Here is a 20,697-nt window from a genome sequence, read left to right as displayed (position 1 = left end):
ACAAAGGATCCCATCCCCTGCTTCCTGTCTTCCTTGATGAAATACATGGTAATAGTTGTTTTATGAAAAAGAAAAAGGTAGTATAATCACTTTTATGAAATGAGATTTGGAATTCCAAAGAATCCCCTGAGAATGGAAGGTTAAAGCCCTAAAATTAAAAGAGAAACTTATCTTGACATCCCACTGTGTGCCAGGATCTTTCCAATTTCATTTTCACAGCAACCTCAGACCAGAGAAATTATCATCTGCAGTTTCTACAGATGAACTAACTGAGGCACAGAGAGAACCAGTGTAAGGGCAGCCCCGGTGGCGCAGCGGTTTGGCGCCGCCTGTGGCCCAGGGCGTGATCCTGGGGACCCTGGATTGAGTCCCACGTCGGGCTCTCTGTATGATGCCTGCTTCTTCCTCTGCCTGTGTCTCTGCTCTTTCTCTCTCTCTCTCTCTCTGTCTCTATGAATAAATAAATAAAATCTTAAAAAATAAAAAAATAACCAGTGTAAAATGACACAGTGAGTACATAGCAGAGCCAGAACACAAGTGTGTGTTCTTTCACCGATACCAAATAGGTTCACCTAAGTTCTCTGTGACTTCTCTGTATGGTGGGGATAAAAATAGTATCTGTTTCATGGGAACAGCCTGAGGTTCAAAATGTCAATGGAGATAAACTATGGAAAACGCAATGTCCCATTCATCAACAGTCCTCAACTGATAGCTGATGATACTGTCACCATCCTCCTCATCATCATCATCATTTCAAGCAATATGGGTGGACATACTAGTAATTGCAAAAATATTGTTTTGGCATGAAAGGCATTACCCAGGAGCAGCAGCAAGTAAACTAGTCAAAGGAGCAAACTATAGTTATAATTAAAGTAGGTAGGAATAAGAACTTACACCGAGGAGCAGAATCAAATGTCACATCTGAAGGATCAAGGTAAGAACTAGAAAAGGGGTCAGGTCTCTGAGAATATCCAAACTAGACTGGAAAAAAGGCATTCAGAATGGGTCAAGGAAAAATGGTTCAGCCCAGACTGTGAACTAAGCCAGGGTACAAAGTAGCTATTTCCACTAAATATTAGCCACGTGACTCAGGGGCTGGCTGACTGTTTTCCAGACCTACATTTCAAACAGACAGAAATCAAGCTTCCCCCACCCTTTCAGAGCCGTTATGAGGATCAACAGACTAAATAAATACTGAAGGTAAAAATAATTGCAAACTGTGAAGCTCCCAAGAAGTAAGGATGCAGAATTATCATTATTGTGCTTTTTCTGTTTTCTTTTCCTTTTCCTTTTCCTTTTTCTTTCTCTTTCTCCTTTTCTTTCTTTTTAAGTAGGCTCCATGCCTAGCACAGAGTCCAACACAGGGCCTAAACTCATGACCCTGGGATCAAAACCTGAGCTGAGATCAAGAGTCAGACACTTAACTGACTGAGCCACCTAGGTGCCCCATTATTATGGTGTTTCTTAATACAGATTTTGACAGATCTTTCAAAAGCACCATTGCTCTAGTGAATTTTCTGCTTTTAGCTGCATGAGGCCATTTAGTGGATTCCGATCCAAATGCTCTAATATTAAAAAAAAAAAAAAAAATCATCCCGGGCTTGCCTGTAACAGGGGCTGTTACTAAAACAAGTTTTAAGTTGGCTTTATTGATCCTTTCAAAAGATTAAATAATACATCTAAAATAAACATCATATACTTCAGAGCAACTTAACTTAAAGAGTTCACAATTCTGGGGAATGAAGATTACCTTCCCCGCATCAGCCCACAGGCCTGCTGGCAGAAAACCTCCAAGAATTCTGTAATGTAATCCTCATCTCCAGTGTGTGGCATCATTAATTTCAGACTTGGGCTCCTGGCCAGATGGCATTTGGTGGCTAAGAAAATGGCCTGGTGAGCATGAGGCAGGTTCTAAAACTCTCATGCTGGGTGGGCATGAGTAGCTGGCTTCTCTAAGATTCACAGGGGTAAGTGGCTCTGGCATCCCACAGTGCCCTGTGACAGCTCCTGTCATAGTTATGCTCACACTAAATACTGTGAGACCTGAACTAATTTACCTCTATCTTAAGCTTAGGGCTTACCACCTAGTAGGTGCTCAGTAAATATTTTGAATAAAATGTAAATACAGGGAAGGGAGGAAAAATATACTGTAGTGAGTAGACTATCACATCCCAGCTCCAGCATTATCAGGGCACCCAGCAGGACACAGAATTCACCTCAAATGGTTCATTCAAATAAAGACACTTAGCTTTGGGGTTTCACTGGAAGATGTAAGAAAGTAGAAAGTGTATCATTCCCAAACTTACGATGGGAATAAGCTAGACAAATGGCAGATTTGTGAGCTTTTCATAAACTCCTTCTCTAAGGTCACAGGGCAACCACCTAACCAGATCCAAGGAGAGAGATTCTTGAAGAGAAAGACAAGATGTACATACTAGCTTACCGGGGGTAAATGCAGCTGATAAGAAGGGTGCAGCTCAGATGGCTGGCGAATTTATGAAGGCTAAGTATGTACTGACAGGAGACTCTGAAGCCCTGGGAGGCTGCAGAAACTGTGTGGGAGAGCCCACATCCTTTTCATAACTTCTCTCCACCAGCCCGACCAGGTACTCTCAGAAAATAGAAGGGGAAGAAGGAAGAAAGTATCTACTGTGGTAGACTTGGGGGAGGGGTGTAGCCGCTGCTGAGGGAGAGGCACAAATATCTGCCTGCTGCACCCAGACCCCACTCACCTTCTCTCACATATGGTACAAAAGCCTTCATCTATGGAGAGATGGGCAACTAACATGGCCCTCCTTAGGCACTGTTGGAGACCCACTGCTGCTGAATGAGGGAAGAAAAAAATATTTTAACTTCTGTCAGGAGGGGAGAGGGATATGTAATGGGCCAGAATTATAACAGGAAAAGGGGCAGGAGCTGAAGAGGCCACCTTCCTGAGACTCTGGAACACATGGATACATAACACTAAGGCTTACTCAGAACAGCGGAGAACTCTCCTACTTACCACCCGTGGCCACCAGTTAGCTAAAAAGCTAAATGCAGCAATGGAAAGTAAAATACTACTGTGAAAGAGATAAAAGAGGGACAGCACAAACAGGGCACCTAAAGCTTAGGATGGAGTTGACACTGAGGAAAAAAAAAAGCCCCCCCACAAAACAGGTTAGCACCCCAAACATGAGGTATTGCTAAAGGAATTTAAAGCCTATAATGCACTAGTTAGCCAGAAAAACATCAAATTTCAAAGCCAGTCCAAATCCTAAGTTAACCCATACCCCTTTGCTAAAGTCCTAGTAGAAGGAAACTCATACCCATTTCTATGCATAAAACCTGTTAGCTCATTCTCTAGTGTGCTACACAAGATGCCACACTTCTAGTGAACAAAAAGACTAGAAAAAGTGACACACTCCCAAGAGACAAAGGAATCACCAGAACCACATGATTCTATAGATAGGACACAGATGTTGAAACTATCTTTCAGGGGATTTGAAATAACTGTAATTATGTTAAAAGCTCTAATGGAAAAGGAAAAGGTGAACAATATGAAAGATCAGATGGATAATTTCAGCAGAGAAATGGAAACTATAAGAAAAAATTAAATGAGGGGCACCTGAGTGGCTCCATTGGTTGGGCTCAGGCCATGATCCTGGGGTCCTGGGGTGGAACCCCACCCACATCAGGCTCCCTGCCCCCTCAGCAGGGAGTCTGCTTCTCTCTTTGCCCCTCCCACTCCCCATCCGCACGTCCTCTCTTTCTCTCAAATAAATAAAATCTTTTAAAAAAAGAATAAGAAAGAATCAAATGGAAATCTAGGAATGAAAACCAGTTACAGAGATGAAGGATGGTCTTATCAGTAGACTGACACAGCTGAAGAAAGAAGATAGGTCAGTAGAAACTACCCAAACTGAAATACAAGAGGAAAAAAATAGTGAAAAAAAAAACAAACAAAACCTGGGCACCCAAGAGCTAGGAGGCAAAATCATCTGGTCTAAGCCGTAAGTAGAAAATATTCTAAATCAAAAATCCATCTTATTTGCCTAATCTACCAAACATCATAGCTTAGCCTAGCCTGCCTTAATATGTTTAGAACACTTACATTAGCCACAGTTAGGCAAAAGCATCTAAAACAAAGCCTGTTTTATAATAAAGTATTGAATATGTCATGTAATTTATCAAATACTGTACTGAAAGTGAAAAAAACAGAATGGTTATATGGGTACAGAATGGTTGTCAGTGAATTGGTTTGTTTACCCTCATGATTCAGGTGGCTGACTGGGAGCTACAGCTCATTGCTGCTGCCCAGCATCATGAAAGAGTGTCACCACAGATCACTACTGGGAGAAGATCAAAATTCAAAGTATGGTTTTCCCTGAGTTCATATCACTTTTGCAACATCATAAAGTAAAAAAAACATAAACCATCATAAGTCAGGCACCACCTGTAATTCAAATTCTAAGAGTAAAAGAACAAGGCAGATGAAATATTTGAAGAAATAATGGTCAAGAATTATCCATAGGTAATGAATGACACCAAATCACAGACCCAAAAAGTTCAGAAAACACCAAGCAAAGTACACACACACACACACACACACACACAAATGCATATATATCTTAGGCATATATTCAAAATACAAAAGAAACAGAGAAAATCTTGAAAGCAGATGGAGGGGGAGGCATTTTATATAGAGGAACAAAGATAAGAATTATAGTAGACTTCTCATCAGAAACCATGTAAGAAGACAGAAATGCTGAAAGGGAAAAAACAAAAACAAAAACCTGTCAACCCAGAATTCTATACCCAGGAAAAGTATCTTTCACATAAAGAAACATTATAGAGGTAGAGGCAGGCATTAGGGAACCAAGAAAGAATGGTAAGGCGAAACTGAACAACCATGACCAACCCTGAGGCTTATGGACAAGGTGGGGGCAGGAATAAGATATTGTTACTGAAGTGCCAGTGGGACCCATAACCATGAAGAAGAAGCTATCTCATAGAAACTATAATCATGAACAGATGCAACCACTACTAGAAATATGGCACCAAAGGAGCTGGGAACAAGGAAAACCCCTCCTGCTGACCTCCAGTCTCTTGCCAGTGCCTACTATTGACTGAATCTAACTAGAAGCAAGCCGGAAGGGTGGCCCTAGTGATGTGGTTGGTGGGGAGGGGAGGGTCAGCTCCTGTGGGCACAGAGAAACACATATAATGGATCTGAGGGAAGAGAGAATAACCATCACAGACACTGTCTGGCTCTGTGATATTGTACACATAAGTGGCAGAGCCAGGATTCAGTCACAGATCTCCGTGAATCCTTTCCACCAGGTGCACTTATTCAAGTACATCAGCAAAATATGAGACCCACAGTGGTAGAATGGACCAGATCTTAGAAATCCCAAGAGCTAGAATTCACTGGTGGGACTTAATTTTGTAGGAAATACGCAGCAGATATAAGTTTCCATTGCAGAATCCAAAAAGTACCTGGATCTGGTACAATTTTGGAAAAGATAACGATGTAGTAATGTCATCTATTATGGTGACCTAAAGCCAAGGGTACTATTCATGTGCATTGGCTGTGAATCCTAATTATTCAACAGAGGATGTGGTATCCAGTTCCTCTCATTGACAGTGGTGGCATTTGAAACAATTGCAGATGAAATCATAAAAATCACATCTTTATTTTCCAACTAAAAACATCCCAATCAGCAAAAGTTGGTATCAGAGAAGCAATTTGGCATTTTCCTCACCAGCTGCAACATAGTAAGTGGCTTGAGATGTGAAATATTGAGTGTGAAGAAGAAAGCCTTGCAACGTGTGTGAAGATACCCTTTAGCGGTCCTCTTCTGAGAGCCAAGTTCACAGCAGCTATATGAATGTTTTATGTGTTTTCTTTCCCCATTCCCCAAAGATGCTCTGGGAAAATGGAGTGAAGAAAAGTCTGTGGAAAGAAATAATGAAAAGCCAATCATCTGGCCATCTCGATCATACCCCCACAATGGGGGGTTGGCATCATTACAAAGTCAATTGCAGGGGTATCAAAACAAAGCATCTCAAAGAGAAATCTTTGAGTCTTCTTGACCATTTGAGATTTCCAAACAATTTTTTCTTTAACATAATGATGAACACAAAGGGGTTTTTTTTCCCCCTGAAATAGCGTTACTTTTATGGGAAGCTTGATGAAAGTACACAGGCTTTAAGGTCAGATAGACTTGACTTTGAATCTAATTCCTCAACTAGCTGTGTGGTCTTGGGCAAATAAATTTTTTATTCTTTCTGAGCCTCAGCTTCACCAATTGTGAAATGACAATAATAACTCCCTCCTCAAAAAACAGTGATGAACATGGTGCTCAGTACCTAGAAGGTAACCTATGGATATTTCCCTTCCTAACACGGAAGAAGGGAGGTGAAAGGGGTAAAATTCTTTGTTTTTCCTCAATCCACATCTCGAAAGAACAATAATAATATCTACTGTTTATTTACTTATGTATTCATCTAAGAAATATGTATTGAATACATTTTATATTGTAGGTACTCTTCTAAGCATGAAAATTCAGATAAAGTCTCTATCCTTATGGAGCTTATAATATAGTAGGAAAAGATATAACAGACCAATAAATGTATAAATAAGATAATAAGTATAATGCAGACAATAAAATAAAATAATGTGACCAAGATGAGAGGGCCTATCTATTTCAGGGAAGGCTTCACTGAAGTGATAACATTTGAACTGAAATATGAGTAATAAAAAGAACTAGCCATACCAGGATTGGAGGGAAGAGCATTCTCAGCAAAAGGAACAGTAAGTGTGAGCACTACAAGCCTGACTTGAGCTTGGCATGTTGGGAGAACAGAAGCAGATGTAGTGGAACACAGAAGTATGGAGGAGTAGGATTCAAAGTGAATTCGGAAATAGAGGCAGGAGGGAGCAGGTCCTTCAGCCAACATTCATGCACAGTTTTGAGCATCTACTACATGCTGGCACTCTTCTAAGTTCTGGAGTACATCAGTGACCAGAGAGAGTTGACATTCTAGTGAAGGTCTCATGAGATGCTGCAGGCCCTGGTTAAAAAAAAAAAAAAAAAATGCATTTCACCTTAAATATGTTACCTTGTTTGAACTTCACAGTATCCTTCTAAGATAGGCGTTACTATCTTCATTTTCTAGAGAAGAAAACAGAGGGTCCCAGAGGTTATGTTATATGACATCTTATAACATATCATTTGTGATTTGGTGGGGTTGATGGTTTGCAGGAAAACAGAACTGAGTGCCCATCCTCTAGTGCTGACAAGTGTAGAGCCTGTAGTCAAAGCCTAGAACGTCTGGCTCAAAGGACTTTCCCATATCAATACATTCCTTCCTCTTGATTAGAAAGGAGGAAATTTGGTAGTATTTTAAGGAAAACCAAAACAGACACAACTAAGCCATTGTCCAGAAGTCACCTGATCATAGAGCCAGGGTTTGAAGCAGCCATTTGGAATCCAGAGAGTGCCACAAACTGTCCCACCTTGTTCGGTGACACCAGCCTTCTCTCTCTCAGCAGCTCTAGTAGGAAGAGAAAGGGCTCCACAGAGGGAGCATGGGGTTCAGGTGTTCAAGGTCCACAGGATAGGCAGCTCCAGTTCTTTCCTGCAGAGGAAGAAACAGCAGTGTTCTGATCACAGTTATGGATCAGACTGTAGAGAGATCCAGTGGCATTTCCCAAGCTCTAGAAGGCACCGAAATGAATGAATGAATAAGAGACAAGAAAATTCTATAAATTGGCTGTTCTATTTGATGTTCATTTAATTAAGACGTTCAGTCCCTCTAATGGAAAATGTGAGGAGTGGAAATTACTGTTTTTCGGCCATCTCGTATAAAATGAAAACCAGATCTTGAAGGCATGAGGCTTTTCATTGTATCTTCTTCAAGCTCAATTTAATTATGTATTACAGGCCACCTTCAATAATAATTACAATTGTCTGCCTTTATGCAAAGGCTCTTTCTGTCTTGGAAACCAAAGCTCTGGGGAGATGCCTGTGGAGATAGCTGAAGTATCATTTAGTGAAAGCAGTTGTTTCTGTATTTGTGCATTCAGCAGATGTTTATCACGTACCTACTGTGTGTCAAGCCTCTGTCAAGTCCTGCAGGAGATAGTATTTGAATGAATCCTGGTCTCCCCTTTCCAACAGAGCAGCAACGGGGCCTCACATATCCAATCATGCATTCATTTATTTGTTCAAATAGTGTTCCCTGCCTATCTTCTCTGTGCCAGTCCCAGTGCTGGGGTAGAAGAGAAGAACTGAGAACCAGGCCTCCAGGGTTTCATTGCTGGCAGGTCGTAGACTCCAGATTCCTAGCCCGTCTGATTCCACAGTCCTGGCCTGACACAAGCACTCCCAGGCCAAAGCAAGCGACAGCTTGTCTATGAGCCGTGACAATGCAGGGGACCCATTCTGTGATGCAGCTGTGCCCGAGCATCACTGGGAAAAGGGACAAGAGAGAGACCAGGGAAGGCTTTATGAGGTGGCATTTGAGCAAGACCATATTAAAATAGTATCGAAGTGACATCTGCCCCCTAATCTGTGATCTCCTTATCAATTCTAGTTGGTAGGACTCTAAAACTCCTTTTTAAGTATCTTGCATGGCATAATAAAATCTCTTGTATCCAGGTAAGTCAGGAAATTAGAGAGTCTAAGCAAGGAGTCTCAGTAAAAAGTATATACATAGGTAACAGATGTTCGGAGAACCAGACTAGAACAGCATACTCATCACATGAAACTATTGAACCAAAATGGGTCTTCCTGCTGATTTAAGATGACTCAGGATCTAACGGGAGTCAGCCTACTCATAGACCACAGATATAGCTAAGATGACCAGGGCAGCCTATTTGGGAGTCTTGACTTGGGCTCAGAAATTTGGAGTACCCTTTAGTAATATTTACTGAAAAGGCCTGGAGTGTGATATTGGCAGATATCCTATAAGTGAGACTCTTCCATAAATGCTAGCAATTTATTTTTTTTTTCTTCTAGAAAGAGGGAGAAAGAATACATGTGAGCAGAGGAGGGGAAGAGGGAGAGAGAGAATCTTAAGCAGTCTCCACACCTGGCACAGAGCCCGATGCAGGGTTCAATCACACAACTCTGAGATCATGACCTGAGCCAAAATCGAGTCAAATGCTTAACCAACTGAGCCACCCAGGCACCCCATTAATACCAGTAATTTAAAAGGGCCTCTTCCCCAAAATGGCCATGCTCATGAGCATCCTGTGTATGGCATTATTTGGGTTGTCACAGCACTTTTCTGATTATGAAAATAATCCACGTTCATTATTTTAAAATCTTGGGAATATAAAATGCCACCTGTATTTACTTCCCAGAGATAACCACTCCAAACATTTTTATAAAATTCCTTCCTAATTTCCAGCAGCCATGAAGAGTTGAAAAGAACACTACCTCCCCTAGAGTTAAAGAGAGCAGAGCTCTGAGAACATCTCCAGGACAGAGAAACTTTAGGGCAAACCTTCCAGATCTTTACCCAAAGACTCACCCTCTTTCCTGGTAACAATCTCTCAGAATCATCTTCTTACCTAGCTGAGGGACACCCAGTGCCTGTGCCCCTCTGGTCTGGATTTTAAGCCACATTGGCACCTTCCCCAAAGCCAGATAGATGCTTTCTTATAAGAACCTGACTCAGTATTAAGGAAGAAAAAAATGAGAAATCATGACAAGAAGCAGATTTCCACAGAGTCAGAAGGATTGATACACCCCATACCCTTGCCCCACCAAACCCAAGCCCAAGGTAAGTAGTAGAGATCCCTGTGTTGCTTGCCATCTTGGAAAGGGCTTCCGTACCCCTTCTTCAGGCCTCAACAATAGAGACTTGACTGACCCCACTTGACTGACCCCAGAGTTGGTCCTGGGTCAAGGCCTGGGGTGATTCATTCAAAAGACCATTAACCAGGATCTCATTTTCAGTAACTATTGGCGTTCAGTATAAAGAGTGCTGTGGTCAGTCCCAGGCACAGGGATAGAAAGAATTGGCCGGGGATCCCTGGGTGGCTCAGCAGTTTAGTGCCACCTTCAGCCCAGGGCATGATCCTGGAGACCCAGAATCGAGTCCCACGTCGGGCTCCCTGCAGGAGCCTGCTTCTCCCTCTGTCTGTGTCTCTGCCTCTCTCTCCCTCTCTCTGTGTGTCTCTCATGAATAAATGAATAAAATCTTTTTAAAAAGGAAGAAAGAAAGAAAAAGAATTGGCCAAAGACAAAATCCATGCCACACCCACATCTGACCTTGGGCAGAAAATGGCTCAGCAAAGGCCTGGCTAGTGTCACCTGAAGCCATAGAAGCCAAGCACCCAGGAGTCTCAGCAGGAAGCCAGGTGCAGCTGAAAGATCACAGGAAGAGCCAGGACAGAGCTAAACACTCGGGCCTTTCATTTCATCATCATTAACTCCCTCAGGGGCCCAGAAGCCAGCTTTAGTAAGAGCAAAGCAAGGGGAAATGTCCAGCAGGGAGACCAAGAGTGCATGGGGGAGACTTCCAGCTGAACCTGTGTGCCAGCTGGAGTATGAGCAGAAGTCAGGAACACTGACATCTGGATAAAGAACTTATTTTCCCATTCGCACACAAGTGCAAAAAGGCTATTAAACCTACCTTTTTACACTTCAGCCTCCCGCAATTAAAAATTATAACTGAAGTGTTAACAGACTACTCCCTGCCATCTCCCAACCGCTCTGCCGCAGGTGGAACACACACAACAGATACTTGCAAATGAACAATACAGAAAGGCCCGGTGAGGGCAGTGAAGCAAACGGCAGCTTGGAGGCAGAGGGATCTGAGTTTGAATTTTGACTGCACCACACTTAGCAGTTGTGGGACCTTGAGCAAGTGACTTCACTTTTCTGAGCCTCCTCCCAAAAAGGAAATAATTTATACCTTTTAGACAAGTTGCAAGGAGAAGGTGAAAGAAGGTATGAAAAGCACTATGCCTTATACACTGTAGGTGTTCAGTAATGGTAGGCATTTCTCTTATTATCAGGAATGGTAAAGAGAATTAAGATTCAATTGTCATGCTTCAGAAAGCCCACACCAGGGCAAAGCTGTGAGTTCTGACAACTGCAAATACATAGCTGCCTGGTGCTGGATGTGAAATCTAGATGGGAAGGGGTTGCAAGAACCCATCTGTTTAGCCTCCTTATGTGATAACAGTATCCGGGTTTGAATCAGGGTCTGCAGCTTTGAAAGAAGCCCCATCTCTTTTGTTGTTCAGGAAAAACCTGTATAACATTTTTCAGGGTTTTGAGAGGGTATTCAAGCATCAGGTTTGTTCCCCTATACACATATGGGAGTTCCCCAGCTCTAAGACTCTGGGTCAGCAGTCTCCCATCAGCTCACCCTGCATGGGTGGGTATTAATTTGTAGCTACAGGCCACTCCTACATGTTTCTCACAATAATCCTGGGAGGAAGGCAGGGCAGGAGTCATCATCTCTACATTACGGAATTAGCAAAGGAAGACTCAGAGAGGTAAGTCATTTTTGCCTGTCATCAGATATCAGGAGGTGGAAAAACACGGTAAAAACTGTGTACAAGGAGATGTTGGAGACTCGGCGATGTATCCAACCGGAAAGCAAAGCAGAACACGCAAAACCGGCACAGAGTAGAACATGCCAAACTCCACCATTATATTTCTGTTACTCAGAGCCGCCCCTTGGTTTTCAGGTATGACAGCTTTGGCCGCCTGACAAATGTGACCTTCCCTACTGGCCAGGTGAGCAGTTTCCGAAGTGATACAGACAGCTCAGTGCATGTCCAGGTAGAGACCTCCAGCAAGGATGATGTCACCATAACCACCAACCTGTCTGCTTCAGGTGCCTTCTATACATTGTTGCAAGGTAAGCCAGGTCCGGGGGGGGGGGGGGCTGGCAGATTTCAAGGCAAAGACGTGAAGGGACCCCTTTAGAAGAGGATGTAAGAAATAAGCCACTACTATGAGCCGCCCAAGAACAAGGAAGACTTAACAGCTGGTTTATCTCTGAATTGCCATCTAATGTGCAAAACACACCAGATTGAGTCTTGTATGGTCTCTTCCAGAAGCTTCAGAGTAGTAGTCCATTGTCTCTTCCCATTATCATCAGAACAAAGGGTAGAGAATTCACTAGCTGCTAATCAGGTGACCTCACTCTTCCACCGTTCTAATGGCTCCTGAATTAAAGACTTGCTCTCACACTGCTGTGGGTGAGGACATAGGACAGTAATAATTATACCTAATCACAAAAAGGATCTTAGCATGGAGAAGTCTGTCCTAAAGCTCAGGTGAGAACAGTTTGTGCCTTCTCTAGGATTCCATAGAGAAGAGACCCTTCTCTGCATCCATCAAATAATCCCTGGTATGACCTGACCTTTTAGCTTTGGGTAAATTACAGTGATAAAACTTTTCTGTGAACTGTCTGCCTCAATTGTCCTCATGGGACATGGTGACCCAGAGTAGAGCTCACAACAAGCTCACAAGTAGATCCAACAGCTTTGTTGGATCTAGTAAGCATGAAAAAAAAAAGAAAGAAAGGGGAAGCCTCTCTTACTAGGGAAAGCCTTACTCGTTTCCCCCCCCCCCAAACCCCTGATGGCTTTTGGTACTCCCAAAAGCTTTGACACAAGCAGTCAAAAGAGGCTTGGGCTAGGAGTCAGAGGCCCAAATTCTAGTCCTGACTCTGTGCATCATGACGGCCCTCAATTTTCTCCTCGAGGAAAAGAAAGCAAGTTGAAGCCATGTTGCATGGTGTGAAGCAAGGCAAGGAGCATAAGCTCTGGGGTAGGCAGACCAGGGCCCCCTATGCCTACTGTGTCCGTTCCTACCTGTGTGAATCTCTTGGAATCACTCTTCTCTGAGCCTTAGTCTCTGGGTCTGGGAAATGGGGCAGAATTACAATACGTGCTCAGATGATCCTTGACGCAATGTACACAGAGTGACCCACATGGGCCAGCCCCATAGTATTACTCAGTACTTGTTGGATTAATCAACTAATTATTTAATAACTGGCACTTTGACTTACCATAAGAAAATAACTGTATATTTTCACAACCACTTTTACTCCCAAATATAATCCTGTGCCTATAAAGAAGCTCAAAGAACAATAGCCATTCTCAAAGAAAGAGAAATGATATCCTGCATTTCCTTCCCCACCAGCATCTGTAGCAGTGGGTTGGGACACACCCCCAGTGTTTATGCTCTGACCAGGCTATTGCCAAGAGAAGGTACCAGTTCCAACCAAGGATAGCAAGGCCACTGACTGCTCAGGCATCTTATCCTTTTCTGGGGTTAAGAACTATCTTATCCACTCCACAGATCTGAGCTAGATTCCAGGATTTTTCTCAAAAGTTAGTGCAGTCTTTCTTATATTTAGGCAACTTTAAAAAAAAAAAGATGTTATTTATTCATTCATGAGAGACACAGAGAGAGAGAGGCAGAGACACAGGCAGAGGGAGAAGCAGGCTCCCTGTGGGGAGCCCGATGTGGGACTCTATCCTGGATCCTGGGATGACAACCTGAGCTGAAGTCAGGTGCCCAACCGCTGAGCCACCCAGGCATCCCTAGGCAACTTTTTAAATTCAAAAGTGCCACATTTCCTCACTTTTAAGATGTACCATCAATTTAATAGCAACTTTTCAGCTTGGGGAGCAGTGGAGACACACTGCTCAAAATTCACACAAGGACTTAAGACACATTCCAATTTCAGAAACATTAAAGTGGGAAAAGGAAAAATGGACCTTGGAGTCCAGGAAGTATGGTACCTGTTTTTCCTCTTTGGTACCTCTGCCAAGCGCCCTTTCCTTCTTTCATACCAGGCTTAGATGCTCCACTTGCAGCCACCTCAGTAGAGTCTCCATAAAAAGTTCTTTCAGCTTCATCTTATGTCTGAACTCTGGGAAGAAATAAAAAGCAGCTGCTAATGAGGGGCAGGCTTGGGAAGTCACAGCCCACATTAAGTGGGGATCATTTGAGATGGGCCTCTACAAGATGCCATTCCACCCAAAGTCACCATTAATGGACATATGTGCATTCAGCAAGAAGCAGCTTTAAAAGATAAATTGACACAGGCTTTTTCACCATTCAAAGGAAGTAAAATACAGATTGCCAGTGAATAATGCATAGCAAGTTTAAGGCAGATCTTAGGATTCTGCTTGTGTGAGAAAGAACAGGAGAAGAATGGAGGGGGGAAGGAAGTGGCAGAGGGAGGGGCTGATCTGTTGCTGTTCTCACCAGGAAGACTCAAGGAGGGTTTCCTACAAAACTACATCTTTTTTTTTTTTTTTTTTTTTTTTTGCCTCACATAGACATAGCCTGTAATATATCTAGTTCAATCCAGCGAATGTTTACTGAGCACATACAATAATAGCAATGATAGCTAACAATTTGAAACACTTATTAAGGATAAAGTAGATGCCTAGTGTTTTATATTCATGGTCCTGTTTCAGCCTTGCCACAGCCCTATGAGATATTATTAACATCTCCATTTTCCAAATGAAGACAGTAAGTCACTGAGAGGTTCAGTGGCTTGTCCAGAGACACATGCCTAGCAGGGCATTGGGACCCAGACAAAGAGGCTCCAGAATCCATTCTCTGAACCACTGATCTAAAGGCCATGGGGAGCTTTTGAAGACTCATGATCAGTACTAGAAAGGTTCAATGTGACAGATCTGTGAAATAAGGTGATGGAGCTAGAGGACAAGAGACATACATGACGGTGACCAGTACAGTGCCAGGCACGTAAAACTAGCAACAGCTAACATTTACACAGCACTCAATACCTGCCCAATACTGTCCTCGGCCCTTCACATTCATTATCCCGCTTAATCCTATGAGCTAAGAGTATAGTTATTATCCCCAAGGTACAGATAAAGAACCAGAGGCACACGAGGTTAAGGAATTTGCCCAAGAGAGTGGCAGGGTTGGGACTTGAACATTGATAACCAGGCTCCAAAAGCCATGCTCTCAATCTCTGGACAGTAGCACCTCTCACAGCAGGCACTTAGGTATTTGAGAATGCCTTCACTACCGGAGTGGTAAGTCCTGCAACCCCTCGGCTACAGGACCACTAATGAACCCCAGAAAGAGGCGCCTGGGTGGCTCAGTGGTTGAGCATCTGCCTTTGGCTCAGGTTGTGATCCTGGGGTCTGGGATCGAGTCCCACATCAGGCTCCCCACCGGGAGCCTGCTTCTCCCTCTGCCTGTGTCTCTGCCTCTCTCTCTCTGTCTCTCATGAATAAATAAATAAAATATTTAAAACAAACCAAAAAAAAGAAGCTAATGGAAGGAGAGGCATTCGTTCTGACCAAGGAACTGGGGAAGTGTCTGGGAAGAGATGACAGCTAAGCAGAGCCTTGAAGGGAGGACTTAGGTTATTGAAGAGGAGGGGCAGGTGCAGACAGAAGCACCAGCTGAAGAAGAGCAAGAGGCAGAAGGTGACAGCACAAACTCAGGTGTTTCCATTTCTAGAAAAGAATTGTGTGCATTTTATAACTGAAAGTTACTCTTCCCCAGAAGTTTCTTTTAGCTAAAGATCTTAATTTAAATGTTTTAATCAGGTTTAAAATATCCAAATCAGATTATTTTTAAATCATTGGTATATCTATGCACATATATGTATATATGAGACAGTGACTTAAAACATATATATATTTGACATTTTGTCAGTGATTTAAGTATCAGTTATTTCTCGCCTGATTATAAAGAATATTGTTACCTGGTGTATATTAAGAACCTTAAAAATGATCAACCCTTTGTCCTAGTAATCCTAACTTAACCCAAAATGAAGACAGTGATTTATCCAAAAAGTATATTTTTAATACAGATGTAATTCACATGCTATAAATTTCACCCTATAAAATTAAAAACATACAGTTCACCCTTTTAAAGAATACAATTCAGAGGGTTTTAGTATATTTACAAAGTTGTGAATTATTAATGCTATCTAATTCTGGAAAATTGTTATCACTCCCAAGAAGAAAGCTCATATTCATTAGCGATCACTCTCCATTCTACCCTTCCCTCACTAATCTACTTTCCGTCTCTATGAATTGGCCTCTTCTGGACATTTCATAGAAATGGACTCACTAACACATCATGTGGTCTTTTGTGTCTGACTTCTTTCACTTAGCATAATGTTTACAATATATTTATTTGCAGTGTCACTTTGTAATTATGAAAAACTGGAAACGATATCCACTTGAGAGTTGGTTAGATAAATTATAGTATTTGCACTTAATGAAATACTATGCAGTCCTTAAGAGAAGCATTTATGAGAAATATTCAATAAAATAATACAATGATCAGTGAAAAACTATAAGCAATTACTTCAAACGATAAATATATTCAGAAATCTCCTAAAGTCTAGGAATATACAAAATATTACAATGACTTTCTTTGGGTATTGAGATCCTGGACGATCTCCCTCTATTTTCCTAGTTTTCTTCAGTGACATATAGTGAGACAAACCCATTTAAAAACACACCACTGCCCCTGCCATGTACACGCCTCCGGCCGTCCTCAGCCCTCTGAGCAGAGCCATCCCTCTCCCCGCCCTCAGACCAGGTCCGGAACAGCTACTACATCGGGGCCGACGGCTCCCTGCGGCTGCTGCTGGCCAACGGCATGGAGGTGGCGCTGCAGACCGAGCCCCACCTGCTGGCTGGCACCGTCAACCCCACCGTAGGCAAGAGGAACGTCACGCTGCCCATCGACAATGGCCTGAACCTGGTGGAGTGGCGGCAGCGCAAGGAGCAGGCTCGGGGCCAGGTCACTGTCTTCGGGCGCCGGCTGCGGGTGAGCAAGGCCGGGTCGGGCAGGTCTCAGCCCCTGGAGGGGGCAGGGGCCTGGCAGGGTGGCACGCGGAGGGGGTGTAGGGAGAGACAACGAGGACCAATCCGGAGAACCAGCTTCCCTTCTTGAAACTGGCCCTGGGGGAGAATGTGTTCCTGGGCCCTTTGCAAAAGGGGGAAAGTCAAGTAGGCAGCTCCCCCCACCCAACCGCCCACCCTGGAATTAGTCTCAAGTATCTTTTCAGCTGTTCCTTGTGGAAAGACTGCCAGCTTCGGTGTTGGGCCTGAGTTGGATTTCCAGCTTCTGTTACACCCTGACTGAATTCGAGCCAATCCATACTGTCCGTTCCTTCATCCAAAGCCTTAGTTTCATTCTCCAAAAAAAGTGGGAAGGATACCATCAGTTTGACAAGTTGCTATGAGAATTAGGAATAGTCAAAAAAAAAAATAAAGAATTAGGAATAGTCTATAAAGTGCCTAATACAGAGCCTGGCACCCAGTCAGTGGTCAATAATAATACCTACCCCTGTTGTTACTGCTCTTCTTACTATTGGTTTTGTCATTACTGTTATTCATCAGGACCAGAATTCAGTTTAGCTGTTTGGATCCTAAGCCACATCCTCCGCTCTTTCCAGGCAGTTATCTCCTCCTCAATGAGCAAAACGACCTCCCACCCCACCTGTCCCTGCCCGTGGTTGGCATGTGTGGTCTGGCAGTTCAGAGTGCTTTTCAGTGTGTGGCTGCCCTGAACCAGCCCCTTCTCTGCCTCACTCCCCATGTTTCTGTAGAGTGTTCCCTCTGGCCCAGGCCCAATCGCCCAGCTGCTTTTTCCTCCAGCTTCAGAATGGAAGGTGAGGAGGAGCAGGACAATGAAGAAACTAACCCTGACTTTCAGCACGGCACCTTGCAGACCCCTGGTGCTCTACAGACACTTGCTGGGCTGACGGGAACCACAGAACCGGCTAGATGTTATGTTCCTGATTCCTAAAACCCAAAGAAGCATCCTCATGCAGCACAGCCGGGGCTGTCTTGACATAGCCAGTATCACACAACTAGAACCCAGAAAACCAGGCTTCCTGTGTTTCCTCAATGGCCAAGGACTCCAGCAAAAGTCAAATGTGGGAAAGAGCCTTCCTCCAGTTCCCTGAGGAAGGCCTGGCTGCCTGCACGGTCTGTGGCCTGCCAGCATCTGCAGCCTCACGGAGGAGCCCCTCGTGCACCCCGGGCCATGTGCTAAACGGAAAGTTTGACCTTGCTCTGATTCCTGCCTGGGCCTGGTGTGTAGCCCCGAGCGACTCCTCTGCGCCTCACACTCCTCTGCGGAAAGCAGATAATATATTCCAAGTACCTAGCCCAGTGATGGTAGACCCCAGGTGCTCAATAAACAGCAGCGATTAGTGCTAGGAGGATTTCCCCTCTGCAGTGTGAACTGGACCAGAAGTTTCCCAGGCTTTAATTGGTCCCTCTCTCAGCCTGAGATTAATGGGGCTCTAGTCGGGTGGCCACATCTCTGCGTCCTCCCAAAATAAATGGCCACCCACAGTGGCGGCATGTGGAATTAGAATGTTAGCCGGGTGTGCCGCCCCATAATGGAGCTCATATTTTATACAACTGGGAACTTTTTTAATAAAGAAAGATGTAAAATAATCTCATTGCCGCCACTGCCGAGCACAGGAAGCATTAGGCGGTTCCCCAGTGAGCTGCTTAATTCAATTTTATTAATTTTGCCACAGAAGTTTAGCTCCCCTTCACTAGGGGTCCTCTGGCTGGGGTGAGGGGGGCAGCTGGCTGGGTGGCACCCCCTAAGGGGGCAGTCACAAGGGACCTTGCAAAAGATGCTTTTAAATAGCCCCCATCATTGGTGGTGGTACAAACCCTGAATCTTCCTTTGCCCTCCAGGCAAGAACACAGCTTCAGTCTCCAGCGCTCCGATTTTTCTTGGGAATTGTCTGCCACACTGTTTTTGCTCTACAATTGTGTTTGATTACCCCTGGGAAGGCAACCTTATTATAACCAGGCCATTCACAGCTAAAGTTGTCTCAGCATCATCATAAATCCTTATTTTCAAGGTTTGAGAATTTGTTTGGAAAGAAGGGGGAAACGCACATGTCTCTACTTTCTCTGAGAATGACCGTGATCATTTGCTGTCTTAATGGAAATAATTGCAATCATTAATTCGGGACCTTCCATGCACCCAGAACTCCACTAGGTAATTTACTTGGGCTGCTTCAGTCCTCACAGTAGCCCGGCCGTTTCACAGAGGAAAAAAACGAGACTCAGAGGGAACGACGCTTGCCCAAGGTCACACAGAAAAGTGGGTCACAGCACTGAGGCTGGAATCCTGGCCTTAAATCCTAGACCTGAGCCCTTTTTACCTGCAGGGCATTTCGCTGCCGTGGTCCACATGTGTGCTTTTGCATCATGTGACCTACATCGTCTGCTTTCTTCTTGTGTTTTCTTTACGACTTGTCAAACTTAACTTGCGACTAATGAAAGAGTCAGAAAATGTGCCCAAAAGTCTTATCACCAATGAGAGGGGACCAGCATGTTAACTTTGGAGTAGCTGGCAGTGTTTCAGGGGCAACCAGGGCCTACAGGGTGGATCCCAATACAGAAGTGGGCCTCTGAAGTAGATTTCTTTATTAAACTATGAAAAATCCTGACCTTGCTGCCCTAGCGGGAGCCCTGTATCCCTAAAAGGAAACTGAATTGTGTGCTGACCTAGCAGCTCAGGTGGAGATCATACAGGGGGATCCTGATCCTAGAGGCAGGAGTAGAGTGTGCCAAAGCTAGGACTGCGTCTGTCCCCAGGCAGCCCACAGCCAGAGAAGCTGTCCTAGACTCAAATGCACAATGCCTACCAGGGCCTTCAGGAAGAAGAAGACACCTTGGGAGTTGACCCCAGCAACCAGGGAGCCCTAACTATGGTGGCAGAGGGCAGGAAAGACCCCAGAGAGGATGGGAAGTCCAAGGCCCCAAAAAGGGGCAGACACACTCAAAGGCCCCCTGAGTACTTGTTGGCATGCCACCATAGTGAGAGTCACATCCAGATGCAGTCACTCACCTGCCAGGAGAGCTGGAGCATGTCCCTTTACTGGTCTCCTCAGTGCCAAACACTAAACACATTCCCTGGCACGTAAGAAATGGGGTCACGTGTGAATTTGCTGGACCTACTTGGCCTCTCCCATTTTAGGAGAGAGTCAAGAAGCATCTGCTTTTTTTGTCCTCATTAGAAGAAACACATCAGGAAATGATATGCACTGTCTTCAGTACTCACCACTGTTGCTCAGCACCTGCATTGACTTTATTCTCACAATGGCCTCATGTAATTGGCATGATTATTCGCCTTTCACGGAACTGACAGGTGATAGAGCCAGGACCCACACCCTGTCTGCTCATACCAAAGCTTTCAATGTCCAGATTAACTCATTTTTTCCTCCTACCCCTTCCCCAGGTTCACAACCGGAACCTCCTGTCCCTGGACTTTGACCGCGTGACCCGCACCGAGAAAATCTATGATGACCACCGCAAGTTCACCCTCCGGATCCTGTACGACCAGGCAGGGCGGCCCAGCCTCTGGTCACCCAGCAGCAGGCTGAATGGTGTCAATGTGACGTACTCCCCAGGGGGCCATATCGCTGGCGTCCAGAGAGGCATCATGTCTGAGAGGATGGAATATGACCAGGCAGGTCGCATCACATCCAGGATCTTCGCTGATGGGAAGACGTGGAGCTACACCTATTTAGAGAAGGTAGGTGTCCACCTCACCATCACTGGCCTTAGTCCATAGGCCAGGCATTACAACTCAACCCGTGGCCAAGCCCAGCCTGCTGACCTGAGTGGGATGGATTAGACACATGTGGTCTCCAAAAGGATAATGTTCAGAAAAATCTGCAACAGAGAAC

General features: G+C 44.2%; 1 protein-coding gene and 1 long non-coding RNA gene across 5 annotated transcripts in view; one reads left to right on the top strand and one right to left on the bottom strand.

Annotated features, from left to right (window-relative positions):
- The window catches only part of TENM4 (teneurin transmembrane protein 4), a 2,712,352-nt gene that overhangs the window by 2,675,201 nt on the left and 16,454 nt on the right, over nt 1-20,697 (top strand). For all 4 annotated transcript variants that reach the window (XM_077867222.1, XM_077867224.1, XM_077867225.1 and 1 more), the window contains 3 exons: nt 11,696-11,868; nt 16,561-16,796; nt 20,247-20,543. In XM_077867222.1, the coding sequence (XP_077723348.1) occupies nt 11,696-11,868; nt 16,561-16,796; nt 20,247-20,543 (706 nt within the window). The remainder of the gene's footprint in view (nt 1-11,695; nt 11,869-16,560; nt 16,797-20,246; nt 20,544-20,697) is intronic.
- Nucleotides 6,573-8,447, bottom strand: LOC144295476 (uncharacterized). The gene is made up of 3 exons (XR_013362621.1): nt 8,090-8,447; nt 7,437-7,623; nt 6,573-7,056 (listed from the first exon to the last, which is right to left on the bottom strand). It is a non-coding gene; the product is annotated as an uncharacterized LOC144295476 (long non-coding RNA).

The sequence above is a fragment of the Canis aureus genome, chromosome 23 (assembly GCF_053574225.1).
Source record: "Canis aureus isolate CA01 chromosome 23, VMU_Caureus_v.1.0, whole genome shotgun sequence".
Taxonomy (NCBI): Eukaryota; Metazoa; Chordata; class Mammalia; order Carnivora; family Canidae; genus Canis; species Canis aureus.
The sequence above is the reverse complement of the archived record's forward strand: the minus strand, read 5'-3'. Positions and strand labels throughout refer to the sequence as shown.